The 18,119-nt window shown below is 39.2% G+C and overlaps 1 protein-coding gene across 2 annotated transcripts in view; it reads right to left on the bottom strand.

Annotated features, from left to right (window-relative positions):
• LOC114069399 (SLAIN motif-containing protein 1-like) overlaps positions 1 to 18,119 on the bottom strand; it is a 64,670-nt gene that overhangs the window by 3,290 nt on the left and 43,261 nt on the right. Inside the window, exon 6 of one of the 2 annotated variants that reach the window (XM_027906150.1) lies at positions 4,781 to 4,858. The exons of the other annotated variant lie outside the window; for it this stretch is intronic. Coding sequence (XP_027761951.1) covers positions 4,807 to 4,858 — 52 coding nt within the window. The 3' untranslated portion in view covers positions 4,781 to 4,806. Of the gene's footprint in view, positions 1 to 4,780; positions 4,859 to 18,119 lie in introns of those variants that run through there. 2 annotated transcript variants of the gene reach the window in all.

The raw sequence follows: 18,119 nt of genomic DNA, 5'->3' as shown, positions 1-18,119 counted from the left end.
GTGTAATCCTTTGGTTTATTAATAAAAAGTGGTTGAGCAGTCCCAGCAGAACTGAGCTGACACCAGGATGTCCTCCTTCCACAAATCTCTCTTCTCAAAACAATTCAGGAGCAGGGACCTGGTTGACACCCCTACTACCTCATAGACTATGCCACTCACCACAGAATCATAGAACTGTTGAGATTGGAAGGGACTGTGGTGGTCACCTGGTCCACCACCCCTGCTCAAGCAAGACCACCTACAGCTGGTTGCCCAGGACCATGTCCAGACAGCTTTTCCTGAGGGGGAGACTCCACAAGCACTGCAGGAAACCTGTTCCAGTGGTCAGTCTTCCTCACATTAAAAAGGGTGTTTCCTATGTTTCAGTTTGTGTCCATTGCCCCTTACCTTCATCCCTGCACAGTGATTCAGCTTTAACAGCAAACAAAGACTGTCTCTGCATCTCTACTTTGACAGTAATTGTATGAAATAGCAACTAAGGATTCAAAACCCTTTATAAAAAGAAGGACTTGAAAACCAAAGCTCCTACTTCCTATTTTATGAGTTTCATGTCCTGCCTCTCTCCCCGTAATGAACTGAACCAATTGTTGTCCATATGCTCATTGGAGCATAGGCATCTATCAACTACAGCTGGCTTTATCTTCATTTCATGCAGGTATCTAAGGACTTTCCAGATATATAGGGGCTTACAGTCCATAGGAGTTACTTAGGTACCACAACTGGTAGGCTTAATGTAGCCCTACGTGTTCTCATTGGACTGTAAATGAATCAAGTAATGCAGCAATAGAAGACAGCTGTTCCTTGAGAGATGGCAAAAGCTACCCTATAAAATAAATTATTAACAGTATCTAGAAAATACATCATGCCTTACACACTATCTTACTTTATTGGAATGTAACAAAGATTAGAAGACATGAAGACAACTAGCAATTATATTAATAATTTTGTTTATTGCTTACTGAGTCACTTTAGTCATCCTGAATGAGGCTGAATGACCAGTTTGGCAAGTCTCTCTGAGACATTTAACAGAAGCATTATTAGTTTTCCCTTTAATACCCCCTGTTCTTCAAACTTGACAGAAGTTCAGCATTCAGCCTTCTCTGCACTCAATCTAAATCCCATTAAAGTCAATGCAAGTCTCTCCCATTTTAATGGGATTTAAATCAAGCCTTTAATCCTCAGCGTCTCTGTCCTCTCTGTCACCACAGACAGAAAATTATGAATGTGGATTCCTGATGTAGATATTATTGCAATGGGAGGTGAATTGTAGCAATCAGTGCAACTTACTGTAAAAAAATATATCATAGTGTCTCTTTCTTATTGATAAGAAGATATTGTATAATTTAAGAAAAATTAAAGCAAATATTTAAGATGTTGAATCTCGAAGCCCTTTACTCTGCCAAGTCTACAGCTGTGAAGGGATTCACCTGCATTAATGAACTTACCTAAATATTGGAAGCTAATCCTCCAAGTTCCCTTTGCAGTACAAAAAAGAGTCACATCCAGAGGCAATTCATCTGATCTATCTTAGATGTGTGTTTTCAGATGAGATGAACAACTTTCTTCTGATGCTTATTTCTTGCCACTGATCATATTGGGAAGGTTGAATGGATAACTTAGATATCTCATTTTTAGCTGTCTATAGTTAAGGCAAATGTATCTCACTCCTTGTATGATTTTTTTTTTTTTTTTTTAAGTATAAGAGGTACCCTTTAAGCCTGGAAAGTAGGTAGCTCACCTCTACTGTGATGGTGTTCTGTTCCATTTCTAAGGCTAGATGCAAGGAGCATAAGACTCTGGTTTTGGAAAGTATTTTTTTCTTTAAAGTAGAATACATATTTTAGGTAGAAACAGCTGGGTTTATATGCATATTTTGAATTGCAGATACATCATCACATCTCCTGTTAGGTTATGATTAATCATCCTTACTACTAATCATAAATTCCAGCTCTGGTAGAACTTCATAATTTCTTTAGTATTTTATGCAAATGCTCTCTAATAGTTTGCAGTCCATATGTTCAAGACTTGCATTTGCCCTTTTAATCACAGCAGTATGTGAGGACCACATAGATAATTTGATCTTTGCTGAAACTCTTTAACACTTCTAGCTTTTCAAGGCACATATCCTTGAATAGTAATATATTCACTTTTCCTGCCATGAGTGCCTCATAATTAGCCATACTTTAAGCCTCTTTCTCTCCACTGAAGAGATTCTGTCAATTTGCTCTTCTAGCAAAGCTATTTTAGCAAAACAAAATACTAAAGGAGTTTTTCCTCCAGTGCGTTTACCACACCTACTTTAATCATTCTCACCAAGCCAAGATTAGAGCTGCATATTGTGTGGACAGATATATGAGTTTAGGGTGTGTGTTTTTTTTTCCCCTGTTTAGCTGAGACATCATACTGACAGAAAAACTTTCCATCATAGATCACATCCATACCTAAAAGTTTGCCTATAAAGCCTAAGGACAAAAAAAGCAATCAAACAAAAAGAAAACTTAATGTGCACATAGCTTTCAGTAAGAAGTATTTTTGGGGATACAGCTTGGCAGGCTCCACTAACAAACGCACTTACTCTCCTGTTACATATTTACGCCAGTATTAGAAATATTGCCTCATTTCCAAGCATTTTGTTTTTACAGAAGTTTCACCCCAAAAATCAGTTCCTTGATGCTATCACAGGGATGGGAAAAGAATTGTATAACACCTGCTTGATTTTACCATGCAACATGAGCTGTATGAATGATCTTTCCCCCTTACTATTTAACTGTGTTATTGCCAAAATATGACTGCAATAAAAAATTATTATTATGAAAGCTCTATGATATGAGGTTGCTTTTTTATATGTGATGCAATTACTAGTACATGATGTAAATATGAACTCTCTTGTTCTTTTTCTGCCTTGTATTCGAGAAAAAAAAATCACAAAATAGTTACAAGTGAATAAAGAGAGGTTAGTTTGTGGATTTTCTGAAAATATAAAAAATACATGAATAGGACTAAATTGCCACTTGAAAACTTGTAAAGTTTATGACTTGTAGAGTCATAAACCTTTGAGTGACATAGAAAATGTATACTCTGAGCAAGAGTATTCTTCAAGCCAGTAAGTTTTAAATATAGCACATACATTAGTGGGTATGGTTTGAGCTGAGGAAAGAGTTATGGTGACATAGAAATCTAAGGATCTTGAAAAAGTGAACAACTTGGTATGAAATGGTCTTTTATATAACTCAGAAAGAGTTGCATGTGGTCAAATAGGTCTAAGATCGTTCTGGTAAAATGATGATCAGCCCTTTGAAAAAAAAAGAGGAAAAAAAAAAGAAGTAGGAAGAGTGAAGAAGAAAATTCAGAATCAGGAGTCAATTTTTCGTTCGTGGCACTACTGGAGTGCTTACAGCTCACAGCTACAGATGTAACCACAGCACTAGCTGTGTGCCTTGTCATCACAATGCTTCCTTTTGTCTGATGGCTGCAAATGTTTGACAGTCATTAGAAAGTCGTCCAAGGAAATACTTCCTTTCCATGTACAAGATCCTTGTCATGGGTTTTTTAACACTGAGCATTCTCAGTAATTCAGCTATCATTAGCAAAAGAATAGTTTCTTACAGCTTGCCTCTGCCCTTAAGGGTCTTTTATAAGGAGGACAGAAGCTCTTTGTTGTCACTCTTTCACACATTATTAACAGAGGTTTAACAGAAAGAAGAAGGACTTGTTACATGCCTGCTGCAATTTGTCCTTTATTCGGTTCATTCAGATCTTCACCATGTTCACCAGAAGACGGATGAACCCAGATCCAGGGCGACTCTTTCAATACTAAACAGAAAATTATTTCCTAAAAGGCAGACAGAATAATCTCTCCCTGAAAAGAAGCAAATCAACTAACGAGACAGTAACTATTCCTGCACGCCAAACAATATTTTTATAAAACAGACTGCTATTCAACAAAGGAAAGTAAACCTCAGTAATATGCAGATATATTATCTTGATAACTTGATATGGCCATCTTTTTGTCTAGTGGATGTTTTTACTTTTTGTCTCTGCTGCCTAATTCTTTCCATGCTACCTAAGCACATTGCACATCCGTTGCTGAGCTCCGATTGTCCAGGACAAAGCAGTAATTTACGGTGATTGCTTCTAATCCTATCGCATTTGGGTCTGCAAACTGATAGCTGTGATGGGGTTTTCAGCTGGTGTAAAATGTGATCTCTCTACTGATGACAGCAGTCAGGCTGACTCAATAGCAGCTGAGCCTCAGCTTCCTCAGTTCAGCCTTTGGCAGGGTCCAGGCCCCCACAGTGACTTGCTACTTTTTACAGTTCTAGCAATATTTTGATGAATTTGGGACCATGCCCAGTACGAATCATGGGCAACTATCCAGCACTGCTGCTTAGGATAGGAAGTTGTGGATCTTTCCATCATGGCCCAAGGAGTCACTTAGCCTTCAGTGAAAATTTCTCTTGCCTCAGAATTTCACAAAGGGATGAAGAAAACCAAGGAGACACAAATATAAAAAGGGAGTTCACAACATGGGAGCCGGTGTTACGTGTCATACTGATACGCTAAAAATCTCTGTGACTTCTTGACAGTCAAGACCTCTCAGCCTAAGAAATTTTGAAAGTATCTGAACCATGAAGCTTAAAGATAAGATTGCTTAAGTGCAGTTTATCCAGGAAATGGTATTATCTAACCTATCTTTTTCTTAGAGTGATGTTTACATGTTCCATTTTATTTGGCAACAAAATTAATTCCTGAAAAACCCCACTCACTTCTATCACCTGTTCCCACTCTCTGTTGAGGTTCTCTGCCTTACTGCGTGCTCATGAAGGGTCCCAGGGATGTGCCAGGTCTTTTCAATGATCTAGGGTTAAAAAAAATAAGCAACAAACAAAACAACAACAAAAAGCCAATAGCTATTGCGACTTATGAAAAAATTGAGGGAATGAGGGAGCAAGACACTCTGGGTGGACAGGAACCTTCCAAGACAATTTTAGCATTGAAAAAAGAAAACTGTAATGCCTAACTATGAATAAAAAATAAATTAAAGCATATTGGTATAAAGGAAGCCTTTAAATCTTCCATATCAAGAACAGTGCCATGCAGTCTACTGATTTGGTTCACAAGGAACAATTCGAGGATGCTCTCTCCCTACAGGTTAAATTCTTCCAGCTATTGGATGGGTTTGAGCAACCTCCTCAGTTCAAGGAGTTGAACAGTCTCAAAGTGAGCACAAATTTGGTCATGAGTGTGCAGTGCAAGATGTTTGTAACCAGCCTTGCTAAGAAAGCCAACAGTGCTGTGGTGAAACCTGTGGATGTAATTAGGTCACTTGAGACAGAGAACGCAAAACGAACCATCCTAAGCAACTGAGCAGTGAAACGGCAGGTGGAATTCAATGCAGATAAATGTGAAGTCACGGGGGAAAACATTTGGAGAAAGAGACCTAGTATCACACGCAAAAAGGTGATTACATATAAAATGAGTGGATGGATCAGCAAGATCTTGGGCTTAGGCTAGACAGTGCTGTGAAAGCACCAACTCGGTGCTCAAAAACCAAGTAAACATTAGGGAAGGATAACCAAAAGGACAGTAAAATGTTTATGTCATTGTTTAAATCCATCATTCATTCACACCTTGAATAAATACTATTTACAGCTTTGGCCTTCATTGTAGAAAGAATATTAGGAACTGGCAATGTTTTGACCCACTTTTTCCCTTCCTTTCATATCCACGTACAGACACCGCTAGGGCAGAGTACTGTGCTAGACAGACACTTTGACTGAACCGTTCCTATGCCTATACATGTATGTGAAGATTATTTTGTGATTGAGAGCTACAGCTTAGAGTTCTGAAAAGTGAGTGTTGGCAGCCAATCCCAGCTGAAAAATGTACTTGTTGTATACTCACCACCATACTTCCATGTGAGGATAGGGGGGTGAAGACTAGATTACTGAACGAGCATTTGAAACACTAAACTTATGAGATCATCTCAAGTATAAACAGCAACCAGTGTGAACAACTTGCTGTTCTGCCTACACAGATGAAGCCTTGAATGCTAACGCAGATGGAAGCAATGCTGTAGAATGCAATAACTGCTCAGTACTGTGATCAGGGTTAAAATATAGCTCAAGTATATCTTCAGTGTCTGTGACCAAGCTATGGCGGGTACATACACATGTTACAATTGTCCAAAGCAGAGCTCTAACTGGGTTATAAAATAGCCTAGGGCTGCTGCACAGAAAGGGCTTTTGATGCTGTTCTCCCATGCCCAGTTCAAGCCCACCCCACCTTTCTCACAGCTGCATTCAATGCCAGTAGGGCACCAGCAATGCTGCAAAGCTCACAAGTAAATTTATTTGAATGCTCAGCTATTAATGGTTGCAAATCCCATGAGAAGCTGATTATTCCCTCTTTGTATCAGCAATATTCCAACTGTGTGGGAAAGTACAATTAATTCAAATGATATATTTCTGCTGCTGAAAACAAAATGTCATATTCAGATCTCTGAAAATACCACAGACTCTGGTAACATCAACAGTACCCTATTGTTGGTGATAGTTGTAAGTAACACACACCTCATTCACTTGACTGTTCAAGCACTAAGAGACATATTCTCTTCCTCACTCTACTTCCCCTCCACTCAGCTGCTATAATGGCAAAAGGAGGCCAGCTGAATGCTACAGGTTTTTTATGGAGTATAAAACAAGTGCCTTCACATGGTTTTAGGAAAATAATAGTGCAGACATACTCCGCTGCTTCAGAGCAACTGAGCAAAATGGAGATACAAGTTGGACTAAGAGAGACCAGCATCAACTCACATCCACACTGTGTCTATATGCTCTTGCTGACCATGAAAACAAGTGGAACTCAAGACCTAGATGCTTCTGACAACCTCTTCCTCAAAGGCTTTAATTGGATTAGGGCTCACAAGCAGTTTGAATATTTGGTCATCACCCTGCACTGGTATTTCGAGTGTCAGCTGGGAATAACAGGTAAACAGGTTTGAAGTTTAACAGGACCCTATATAGTTTAGCAGTGGTGAGTTCTAGTGAAAGAAGGTGTAACTCATGTTCAGGAGCAGGGAAAACAGTTTTTCTAAAATGGGATTGTGAACAGTACTCGCTTCAGAAAAGAAGGAGTATACACAACTCAGTCACTGTGGCAGTAACCATGAAATACCCTTAGGTATAATCAAAAAATATGGCCCACTGTTAATGAAAATAAAGCAATATTCACATAGATGTCAAAAATGAAACATCCACAATAATGGTAAAGGTAAGGACAGTTATCTCTGTAAAGTCCTTACAGGGGACTTTAAGGGATCTTAGAAAATCTGAGACCCAGCATAAGGAGCTGGCAGTAGTGCCAGAGAAAAAAGACGTTTCCAACATAAAACAAAACATAACATCAAACAAAACATAATCCCATGGATATCTTCAGCCTCAAAGAGTCTTTATGCAGTGCCACCAACCGTCGTCTTTGTGTGTTTTCTAGTAAAATTAGTGCCATGTGTTTGATCAGTCTGATCACTGTAAATCAGCCTGCACAAAAAGAAATTTCAGGAGTTCAGATTCCCACATATCTAGATCAGGAAAATTCTGAGGATATGTTGGATCCTGCCTTTTCAGGTCCCAGGGAACCCTGCATTGCAAGTCTAATAGAATTAGAGGTTTTCAAGGGCTGTCAGCTATCTGTTGCAGACATCCTTAATTTCTCTTTTGAATACTGTCATCAAAATGCAATCTGAATCCAGCTGAACACATCTCAAATCCCAGAGCGAACATTCTAATTTGACACTAAGAGTGCCTTGCTGCACGTAAGTATAATCCCAAACTGTACCTGTTCTCAAAATGCATTAAAGAAAATTGCAGAAATGCATTGCTATTTCAGAGAAGGTGGTACATATAAAATCTCAGACATGCTCTCCTGGTGCTTTTCTCTCTTCAACATGATAGGATTTAGAGAAACCCTTCCAATAAATTATGTGATTTGACTAAGTACCTGAATCTAGGTGAAATAAATCCAGAACATATGACCTGATCAAAAGGCTGTTCACAGTGTACAATATCCAGCAGGAAGTCTATTTAAATATCTCAGTGAAGTCAACTGGGTAATTTTATAGTATTCATATACAATATGTAGCAGGGAAGGAGAAATGCTTTCTACAGAAGAAATTCTCTGCTGCATTTCTCCTAAAAGTAGAAGAAGGTCATCCTACCAGGCAGTGTTCAAATTTGAACTCAGAAGGGAAAGCAGGAAAAAGAGGGAAAAACAACGGCAATGACCTCTCTTATACTTTAGGAAATACTTGTTTGGAAGAGTTGCATGAGAACATACAGATTTAATGTTTTTGGTTTCTTATCAGGCTGGACCAAACTCAAACCAATGACCTCAAGGTTAAAAGCCCTACATGTCTTTTCCATGTTTCCAAACAATTCAACCCTTCCTAACTCATAAAATATCTTATTTGGAAGTCCACACCACTGAATTACACATGGCTTGTGAAAACAATTAAGTCTAGACAAGGATGTTTAAAGCTTATGCAGGGAGAAAATTAGAAGGGCCAAAGCCCAATTAGAACTTAATCTGGCTGCTGCCACAAAAGACAATTAAAAATGTTTCTATAAATATATGAGCAACTAAAGGAGGGTTAAGGGAAATCTTAAGCCTTTATTGAATGGAGATTCTGGATGGCTTATCAAACTCAGAGAGCTGAGGTGAATGGTGTTAAGTTCATTTAGTGGCTGGTCACAAGTAGTCTTCCTCAGGGGTCAGTCTTGGGATCAGTCCTGTTTAATATGTTAGATATGAACGAGGGGATTGAATGCACACTCACTAAGTTCACAGAAGACACCAAGTTCGGTGGGAGTGTTGATCTGCTGGAGGGTAGGAAGGCTCTACAGAGGGACCTGGACAGGCTGGATCAATGGACTGAGACCAACTGCGTAAGGTTCACCAAGGCCAAGTACCAGCACCTGCCCTTAGGTCACAACAATCCCAGGCAGTGCTACAGGCTGAGGGCAGAGTGGCTGGAAAGCTGCCTGGCAGAAAGGACCTAGGGGTGCTGGTTGACAGCCATCTGAACATGAGCCAGCAGTGCCCAGGTGGCCAGGAAGGCCAATGGCATCCTGGCTTGTGTCAGAAATGTATGGTCAGCAGGGCCAGGGCAGTGCATTTTGGGTGACCCAAGTGATTACAGGTATGTCTGAGATATGTGTGAGCAGAAAATTGCTTTGCCAAGAAAAAGTTTGTGTGTGTGCATGTGTGTGTATATGCGTGAGCAAAACTAGGCCAAAACCCATTCTGGGAAGGTGTAGTGGGCATGACTGGCAAGGTTTGGGTAGCAGAAAGCTACAGAAGGCCATGAACTATCCTGTACAATCACAGCCCATCCTAGCGAGCTCAGCAACCAACCCAACCTGTGCCAAAACCTCAGCTGGTTGGAGGAGCACACTGCTTAGGCCTAAGTAGGAAAGGGCAATAGCCAGAGAAAGAAGCAGCCAGACAAAGAAGCCAGACCATTTTATAATGTCAATTAGCTTGACAACTCTACTAGATAAATTATGAAAAAAGTCTTCTCTGTGTTTCATTCTGCATAGTCGAATTCATTCTGTATAATGTTGCTCATTAAGGCATATACTGCATCTGAAAATTTCAGGTTTTCAGTTTAATGAAATTTTTGTTTGACTAATTCAGTTCTCTGTGTTTGACTGTAAACACTGCATATATTAATACTGAATATAGTTAAAATCAAAATGCTATTTAATTACCTAACGTTACTTTATTACAAAGAAAGGTCATTCAATATATAGGAAAATGAACGTGTAATAACTATGATATTATAAAGATGAATGAGTTGAGGGAATGACAATAATATTATGGGGACACATTCCAAAAGACACTAGTTGAAAGAGTTTTTTGTTATTAACTTTATTGGGAGCCCTTCCAAAAGACTCAAAAGAACTCAAGCCATTAATATATTTGTGAGTCATTCCAAAAAAAAAAAAAAAACAGTAGTGGAAAAAACTTCTTGTAATTTGATTTATTTGTTAATTTAAGCAGATAAGTTAACCCTTTTGGTATTAGATGCTGGATTTTGACAGTAATTCACTCTACTGGTAACTCCTGTAAAGGGAATTGGGGTTTCCTGGACTAATATTCATTAAATGTTGAAGTTAACCACTTGAAATCAGGTGGGGTTTTTTTCTGTCTTCTCCATACAAAAAATACATTTCCTGATTCTTCACAACTCAGCCCTTCTCTATTCTCTGTGTCTCATTTTTATCACTGGCATGTGTTGCTGCTATTACTTTTTCATTTGAAGTGTTCTTTTTCTGCCAGAACAAATCACTCTGCAGACAAGTTCTCAAAATTTTTAATTTTCTTGCTTCTGCACTGATAGTACTGTGAGATGCTCACTTGTTTTCTTCCAAAAATGTCTCTGCATGAGTGTCTTATACAGGATGTTCTCTGTAGCACATACAGTGAATCTAACATTAGGAATTTTTCCTCAGTCTATTACGTGATGAGGGAGATAGCTTGCATGCTTGTTACGCTGGATAATACTGTCTCATAGTTCTGATTTATTTCCATATGTTTTTATACCCATATTTCTGTTCTTTTCTCAGATAATTTTGGGCTAGACTCTGTGTTTCCTGTGCTTTTAAAAGAGCACTGTACCTGGCCATTGCATAATTCCTAATAGTTTCCTATCTTTACTGTCACATTGCTACATCCCATGTTTCCCATTCCACTCTTAGTCCTTTGATCTTGCTCACCACATATATATATTCCATTGTGGGGTGGTGTCAGAAGGACTGAAGCCTTAACAGTTTCCTTGTGAAAAAGAAATGTGCAGGCATGAACTGGAAAACAGCAAATGACAGTGGTTTGTTCCTATATAAAATATAAAAATATATCCTGGCAGATCTAGATTCTTTAGCCTGCAGGCTTCATTGCCTCACGTGCCCTTCCTGATTCTCATGCTATAGACCAAAACAACATGTCTTAACCTTGGCAAAGTGCTACGAAACATTCTTGTGTTAGATTGTAAGGCACTTGTTTGTGTCCATTGCTGAACCAAATGGTGCTAAACAGCATTTAAAGAAGTGGCAGCTGGAGCCAAGAGGAGATCAACACTCATGGTTTCACCACTTCGAATTCTGAAAACATAATCTGGGGCCAAGAAAGAAGCTGGAATTTGAGGGAAGTTTCAGTATTTCCAAAGTACGCAAAACAACTTGGATGGAGAATTAGCCTTGCAACATGCCTATGATCCTATGTGCTCAGGAAAAGCCCTATACAGAGATGCCAGAGTCCAAGAAACAGGTCTGTGCCTCAGCCTCTCCAGAGGCTGCCCTCCTGACAAAAGGAGTTAAAGGGTAATGTCCCTGTCAAAACAGTCTTGTCTGATAGCATCAGAGATGGGAGGAGTCCATCTTGTCCTCTGCTAGACATTTTTGTTCCAACATTTGGGATGTGAACAAACCTAAAATATTCTTCTCAGTCAAAAGCGTAACACTGCCTCTAACAACATCAGTAGACACAAACAGACAAATTATGTAGCACGTCCAAATAAGAGGTTAAGTGTCTGTCTCTGTCATATAGAGAACTGGAGATATTTAAAACTCACGGAGACAAGATCTTGAGCAACCTGATCTCAGCTGACACTGCTTCAAGCAGAAAGTTGTATCAAAGGACATCAAGAGGTCTCTTCCAAATTACTCTTCCATTCAGTGATTCTAACACATATTTATGTTAGAGTATCATCACACTTAACTGTAGAGTTGAGGAGACTGTAGAAGAGAAAAATAATCACCTAAATTAGAAGACCCATGTGCAGTCCAAATGAAACCATTCCTAGGAACTGTGATGGTACAGTATAAAGCTTGAAAGTTCTTCAGAGGCTGAACATACTGTCTTTGACTTCATTACATATGTGAAAAATAGAATATATTTACCAAATATCATGGAGTAATTTTCAAATTACTTTTTAGGTATAGCATTTTTCCCTCATGGTAAATCATTCACTATACAAGACACATTCTGACAAATAATATATGTAGCATGAGACTACAATTTTTTATGACAGTCTAAATCTTGGACTAGTTTTCAAAGGAAAATGCATATATCTGTAAACTTAAACATAAAATTCTGTTTTGTCTTTTGAGGCCAAATAGTGATAGTCTTTAAGTGTAACCATGTCTGTCCAAACACAAGAAACCGTATCAAAAAAAACTTTCTGGCATCCAAAACAGAGCAAAATGCCGACTCACTTTGTCATCACAATCTCTGACTCTGTTCTTTCTCCATCAGAATTGGATGTTGAGATGCACATATTTAGTGTGCATATACTATGCAGACCTAACAGGCTCATACTGTCCCCTAAGAACCACTATGAAACAGGGAATTTACCACAGTTGTATAAATATACAATCAGAGAAAGTAACAGGACCACAGAAGTCAGAAAATATGTAAGACAGACACAGAACAGAGGAAAGGAAGAACATATGAGCACAGCAAGCAAAGTGGTAGTTGCAAATATTAGCTCCTTTAGCATTGCTATTATTGGCTTCATTTGTTGCTTAAATCTTTTCAGTGGAGTTCTGATAGGAATTAGGTAGGGGGAAAAACAAAAGGATAGGAGTAAATCTGTGAGAGCAAATCTGCATGGACAACAAGCTACATGGAGTTAAGACAGCAGAAATAAGCTTTTAAAGTCATCACTGGTTTAATGCTTTCAGCTTCCACATTTTTTGCAGCGGCTCTGTCATCTTTACTCTTTGGTTGGCTCAGGTCTGCTGCTTCTCTTGTAGGTTTTAAAACCTCTATGGCAAGTGAAGTAAGACATCTAAGCTCTGTCCAATTTACCATCTAGATGGACAGTGATGTACTCCCAGATGTCCACATGACAGTGTGTTTAAGCACAGCAACTCCTGCTAAGCCTTTGTTCCTAGCTTTCACTTCAATGCAAACTAGGAAAGCTGTGCAGTCTTCACCATCTCAGCCCTAGATGCACTTCTAACCCTGATCATCTCGACATAGGCTTAGTGATTCCCAGGCAATACTTCTCAGTTTGGAAAATTATACAATTTTACAAGAAACTTTAAGCACTGATTGCCTATGCAGAGTGTGAACAGCAAGGCTAAGTACTAGCTAAGGATATGACTTTTTAAGAATAACAAAAGCATTAGTTGAGGGTGGCCCCACGAGTCCTTTAAGAGGGAGTTTTGGACCCTTATGGAATCCCAGGCAGAAAAAGGGTCTTTTTTGCACTCCCACTTTTGTAAAAAAAAAGACCATACAGGTCATTTAAGGACTGAAAAACCTAAGAGAACCAGAAATGCTTTATATTGGCTCAGCTGAACAGAGATATTGAGCAAACTTTTGAGATGTGTTGTATATGCCAGAAGAACAAGCCAAGTCAAGCAAAAGAGCCCCTATTGGTGGCATAGGAAAAATTGTTCCCTTGGAGCAACACAGGCTTAGACTTGTTTAGATTGGCCAAGAAAATAAATGCACTTTTTTTTCTGGACTAAGTTTACTAAGAAGCAGTATTTTGTGAAGATTGGATGTAGACAAGTTACCGCTAGTGTGCCTTTAGTCATAATCCAAGTGACTTTGAAAAAGTTTACTATAATTAAATTAGGGTATAACAATTACCCAATTAAATTAGGGTATAACAACTAAATACAGGTTGCCACCTGCAGGTATTGGTATTAGTAGACAGGGAGAATTATAATGCATTTACTGGTGACAGAAGTTGATGTCAGAGTTTTGTGGAAGTATAATTACAGCTATCTGCAATATGATCTGATGGTCATGGAGTTATCAACAATCCCTTGACTTGAAGCACTGTATATGCACAGGATGAAAATTAATGATCAGAACACAACAGAGATAGAGGATGCACAAAGTCCAGTCAAAAGTGCCTCATGTCATGCACCCTAATCATATGAGAGTTGACCAAATTTCCCCAGTTCCCCACCTTTCCTATTTATACTGTGGACATACCCAGTCGGACAATGATACTATTGTTCACATGCTTACGAGAATGACACCAATAGGCAAATGCTATCTTCAGTTTCAGGAGAGCAGGTAAGAGTCATTCTGCTTGATTTTTTTTTTTTTCTTTTCTAGTCATGATTAGGCAGTTGTTACAATAGATAAGACAGGTAAGCCCCAGGTCCTTAATACTATCAAATTCAACTACTTACAATTTCTTATTAGAAACAGTTCTGGTATTTCAAGAGACACCTGTCACCTCACAGACCAGTCAAAAACACCTTGGAAGCAAGCCCAATACATGTAGATTAAGGACTAATATATTAAGTGTTTTGGTCAGGATACTGAGCAAAGGAGATCATGCTCTGCGTGCATGGAAGCTCTCTTAGATTATGCCCCTTTCCTGGCAGAGAGGGGAAAGTGGGGAAGCTGGAGGAGTGTACAAAGGAACATGCTGAGATACGTTTTATGTTCATTTCATATCGTATATCTCTCCAAAAATTCATATTAAACCCAAAAATATTATGGAGTTCAAGAAGCATTTGGACAATACTCTCAGGTACCTGGTGTGACTCTTGGGGATGACCCTGTGCAGAGCTAAGAGCTAGACTCAGTGATCCTTATGGGTCCTTTCCAACTCAGCATATTTTGTGATTCTGTGAAAAATACTATGTAATTGCAACTCTAGTAAAAGGCCTCCAAATCCTCCATCCCAAACTGAGAGAGATAATAGATCCATGGACTTGACACCTGGATGGTCCAACAGTGAGTGAGATACAACCTAAAGTAAGAAGCAAATAACCAGAGCTCTGAAGTTCTTGGACTCCAGCTAGAAGCTGTGTACTTCAGGGCAGAAGCTGTACGTTTTTTCTGCTTCTTTGATTCCCATCCTTCCCCCCTTTCTGTAAAGCACTGTTTAATCTATTCATTTGTTTGATTCATCACACACATCTGCAGAACTATTTTTCCAAACAAATCAGGTTTATTTTCCCAGGTTTCTAGGTGAATATTCAAATCTGTTTTAGTAAAGAGATTTCTAGGAGGCCTTTTGTGCTGCCAATAAGGCCTCACAAAAAGACTGCTGTTACTAAGTTTTAACTGGGAAAATAAGCTGTGGTGTATGAAACCTTGCCTTTAAGGAGTTCATCTTGGAAACTGTGTCACTGACCAAAAATGATCATGCTCCATTACCACAAACCCTAAGGTTACCTCTAAGCTGCTCAACAAAGCATTCCACTTCGGCTGGCACCAGCATGTTTACCTCAAACTGGCTTAGGACTAACCTACTGGAAACATGTCTTGGTTGTGGCTAGTTGACAGGGCAACAAAGACAGGGAATGAACTAGGAACTGAGGGATGTAGGTCATCTTGGGTGTAGTGCCTGAGTTTCTTTCCCACCTCCCTTCTCTTCAGCAGTGATGACCAAGCCCTACCCTCACCTTTCAATATCTACCATGGAAGTGCAACGGCACAAATATACAACCAATGAGCACCTACACCCTTTTGGAGGAGGCTCAGGAATACCTTGGTAGTAAGTCTCACCACCTGCCAAGGGGATTGGACAAGGTTTGAGTCATATGTGTTAATTTTGTGCTGTGGGACAGAAAAGCAGAGAGGAGAGGGAGCACAGCCAAGAAGGTGTTAACCAGAAACCAAAGCAAATCCAGCAACACCAGATGCAAGAGAGACAAGAGTCTGTACAAGCACTATGGAAAGGTTAATTTTGAGCTCATTCCACTTTCAGGCATCCATGACAATTGCAAAGAGGTGCAGTAATGTGACTCAAGAAAGCAGATGAAGTCACTCAAGCTAGGATAGAACAGAAGAGGTATCTCTGCTAACTGTTTTGGATTGCTCCTCATAAAGCTTTGGTCATTCCAAGCTATTATCTGTACAGAGATCCTAGTGCATGGCTTTTAACTAGCTCTGTGTCAGATGGCTTGCACCACAATTTACTCCTCTGATGCAGTGTGCTGCACCATTCACAGGACATACAGCAAAGTCCCAGGGAATTTCCTTACAGGTAGTTCTCTGGAAGCTGACATCAACACAAAAGTTCCAGAATCTAGCTGTTAGCAGGGATAGTGCTGACAGCTCTTTGGAAGGGCTTTATGATTAGAGATTTCAAGATTGTCAGCCACCCTGCCCAGAGGTGGTTTGGAATAGTCTCACTGCATGTCTTTCCAGGTAGCCTTTTGATGAATGGCTTGTTTATCCAGATAATCTTTCAGAGTAACTCTTCTGCCGAGGCAAGGAAGTGACGGAGTTGTCACCTCAAAGCCTGATACTCATGCTCTTTTTGTTTAATATAGATTTAAAAAATGCTCCAGGCACTATAGAGCATCCAAAGCACTTCTAGCCTGTGACAGGGCATGTTTTCGGACCAAAAGCTTCTAGAGGTATTGTGTTACACGAACAGTCAGCTGTAAATTTGTACCCTCTTGTGTTGTATTTTCTTTTGGAACATAACATAATGGGAATATAACCATTTAAAAAATAAAACCCAGACCACTCTACTGTTTTGGTCATACTTCTTACAGACATTATTAATTGCCCTCTGTGACAGAAAAATAAGATTTCTCTGCCCCTTACAAACTTGATCTAGAGATGTTTTTAAATAATGTTTTTATCACATCTTCAGGCATTACCTTTCTACAAACATTTGGCAAGTACAGCATGTACTGTCATGTCACAGAATACCATCTCAGTAGTAGTAAAAATAAATTGATGTACAGAGTACGTCTGTCCTGTAGAGTTGCTTCAGGCACTCTACAGCTTAATATAAACATCCTAACATGTATAAATATGTACTCATTAAAACCTTCCACCTAAAATTCAAATAATTGAGAATGAAGTGAGCATGAAAAAAAAAAGATTTTATGAGCTAAATAAACCCCAGATCAGTGTTATTTAGTATTAACATAGTCACGTTTATCCAACTGGTGCTAGATCAATTACTTTAAATAAAGGCCCAGGTCTGGCAACTGTACACAGGATGAAAAAGTTTTCTTAGTAAATAATACCACTGTTCTCAACTAAATCACTCTACCATATGCCTGCTAATGGAAGAATTTGGCTTCCACAAGTCAGATCAAAATCTATTATAATCATCAATCTTTTTTTCTGAAAAAGTTCTGTTAAATTACATCATAGCTCTCCAGATGCCACTGACACTAGCAATTAAATGTGCTTTGATTATAACAGGAGCTTGGATGGGCAGTTCATTTGCAAGCATCTACAGTCTGGTACTAAATCCCACTCCTAAGTGGTTTAACTCACAAAAACTTGAGTATTTAGGACTCTGGTGAATAGCTTAACGACAACAGGACATCACGCTGAGCTTTCTTTCTGCACAGAACTCCCAAAAGTGCTGTACTTTATCTACCAGTCCCACAGTGATGGTTCCAGACCCTTTATGGTAGCAGGCAAATATGTTTAGGTAGCTGGACTGGTTCCCACATGCCAACCTTCAGATGGGACGAACAATATCACTGAAGTGCCTGCTTTTCTCTACTGAGTATAGAGAAGGAACATCAGGTAGCTCAGGTATGAAAGCTGAGCAGGAGAATCCCACTGCACATGACTTGTGTAACTGTGGTGGTGACTCAACAGCAGCTGGAGGATGAACTTTTCCCATCTGAAAAATCCTACACTGGAGCTAAGTAAGTAAAGTTCAGTCCAGTCTTTGTGCTTACCCAGAGACAGATATGCTGTCTTGAAAGTGCATTATCACCTTTTGCTTCTCTGCTTCCTCAAAATGATTCCATTTGATTCTCAGAGTATCTTAATCAATGCAACATTACGGATAATGAAGAGTTATTTCTGCAAGCTTTCTCTTTCAAGTTCTACCTGCTGTTGGTTGCTTTGAATTCTCTGAGTTTCCAAAGCATATGGTAACTGCTACACTTTCCATTTCCTCATCTGGTCATGCTTTGTCTGCATTAGATCCAGCACTTTGCCAGAAGGTGTCATTTAACATAAAATCTGACTGTACAATAATAGAGCCGAGATTTATCCTCCATAGCTATTAATATCTTGGTGAGGAACTGAGGCAGAAGTGTAAATATCTGCTGTTGTAGTCAATGGAGAGAAGTAAGCATTTCATAGAGCTTATCATC

Source organism: Empidonax traillii, unplaced genomic scaffold, assembly GCF_003031625.1.
Source record: "Empidonax traillii isolate 1590-97213 ecotype Southwest subspecies unplaced genomic scaffold, ASM303162v1 scaffold1251:size145019, whole genome shotgun sequence".
Lineage (NCBI taxonomy): Eukaryota > Metazoa > Chordata > Aves > Passeriformes > Tyrannidae > Empidonax > Empidonax traillii.
This window is presented reverse-complemented; position numbering and strand designations above follow the sequence as displayed.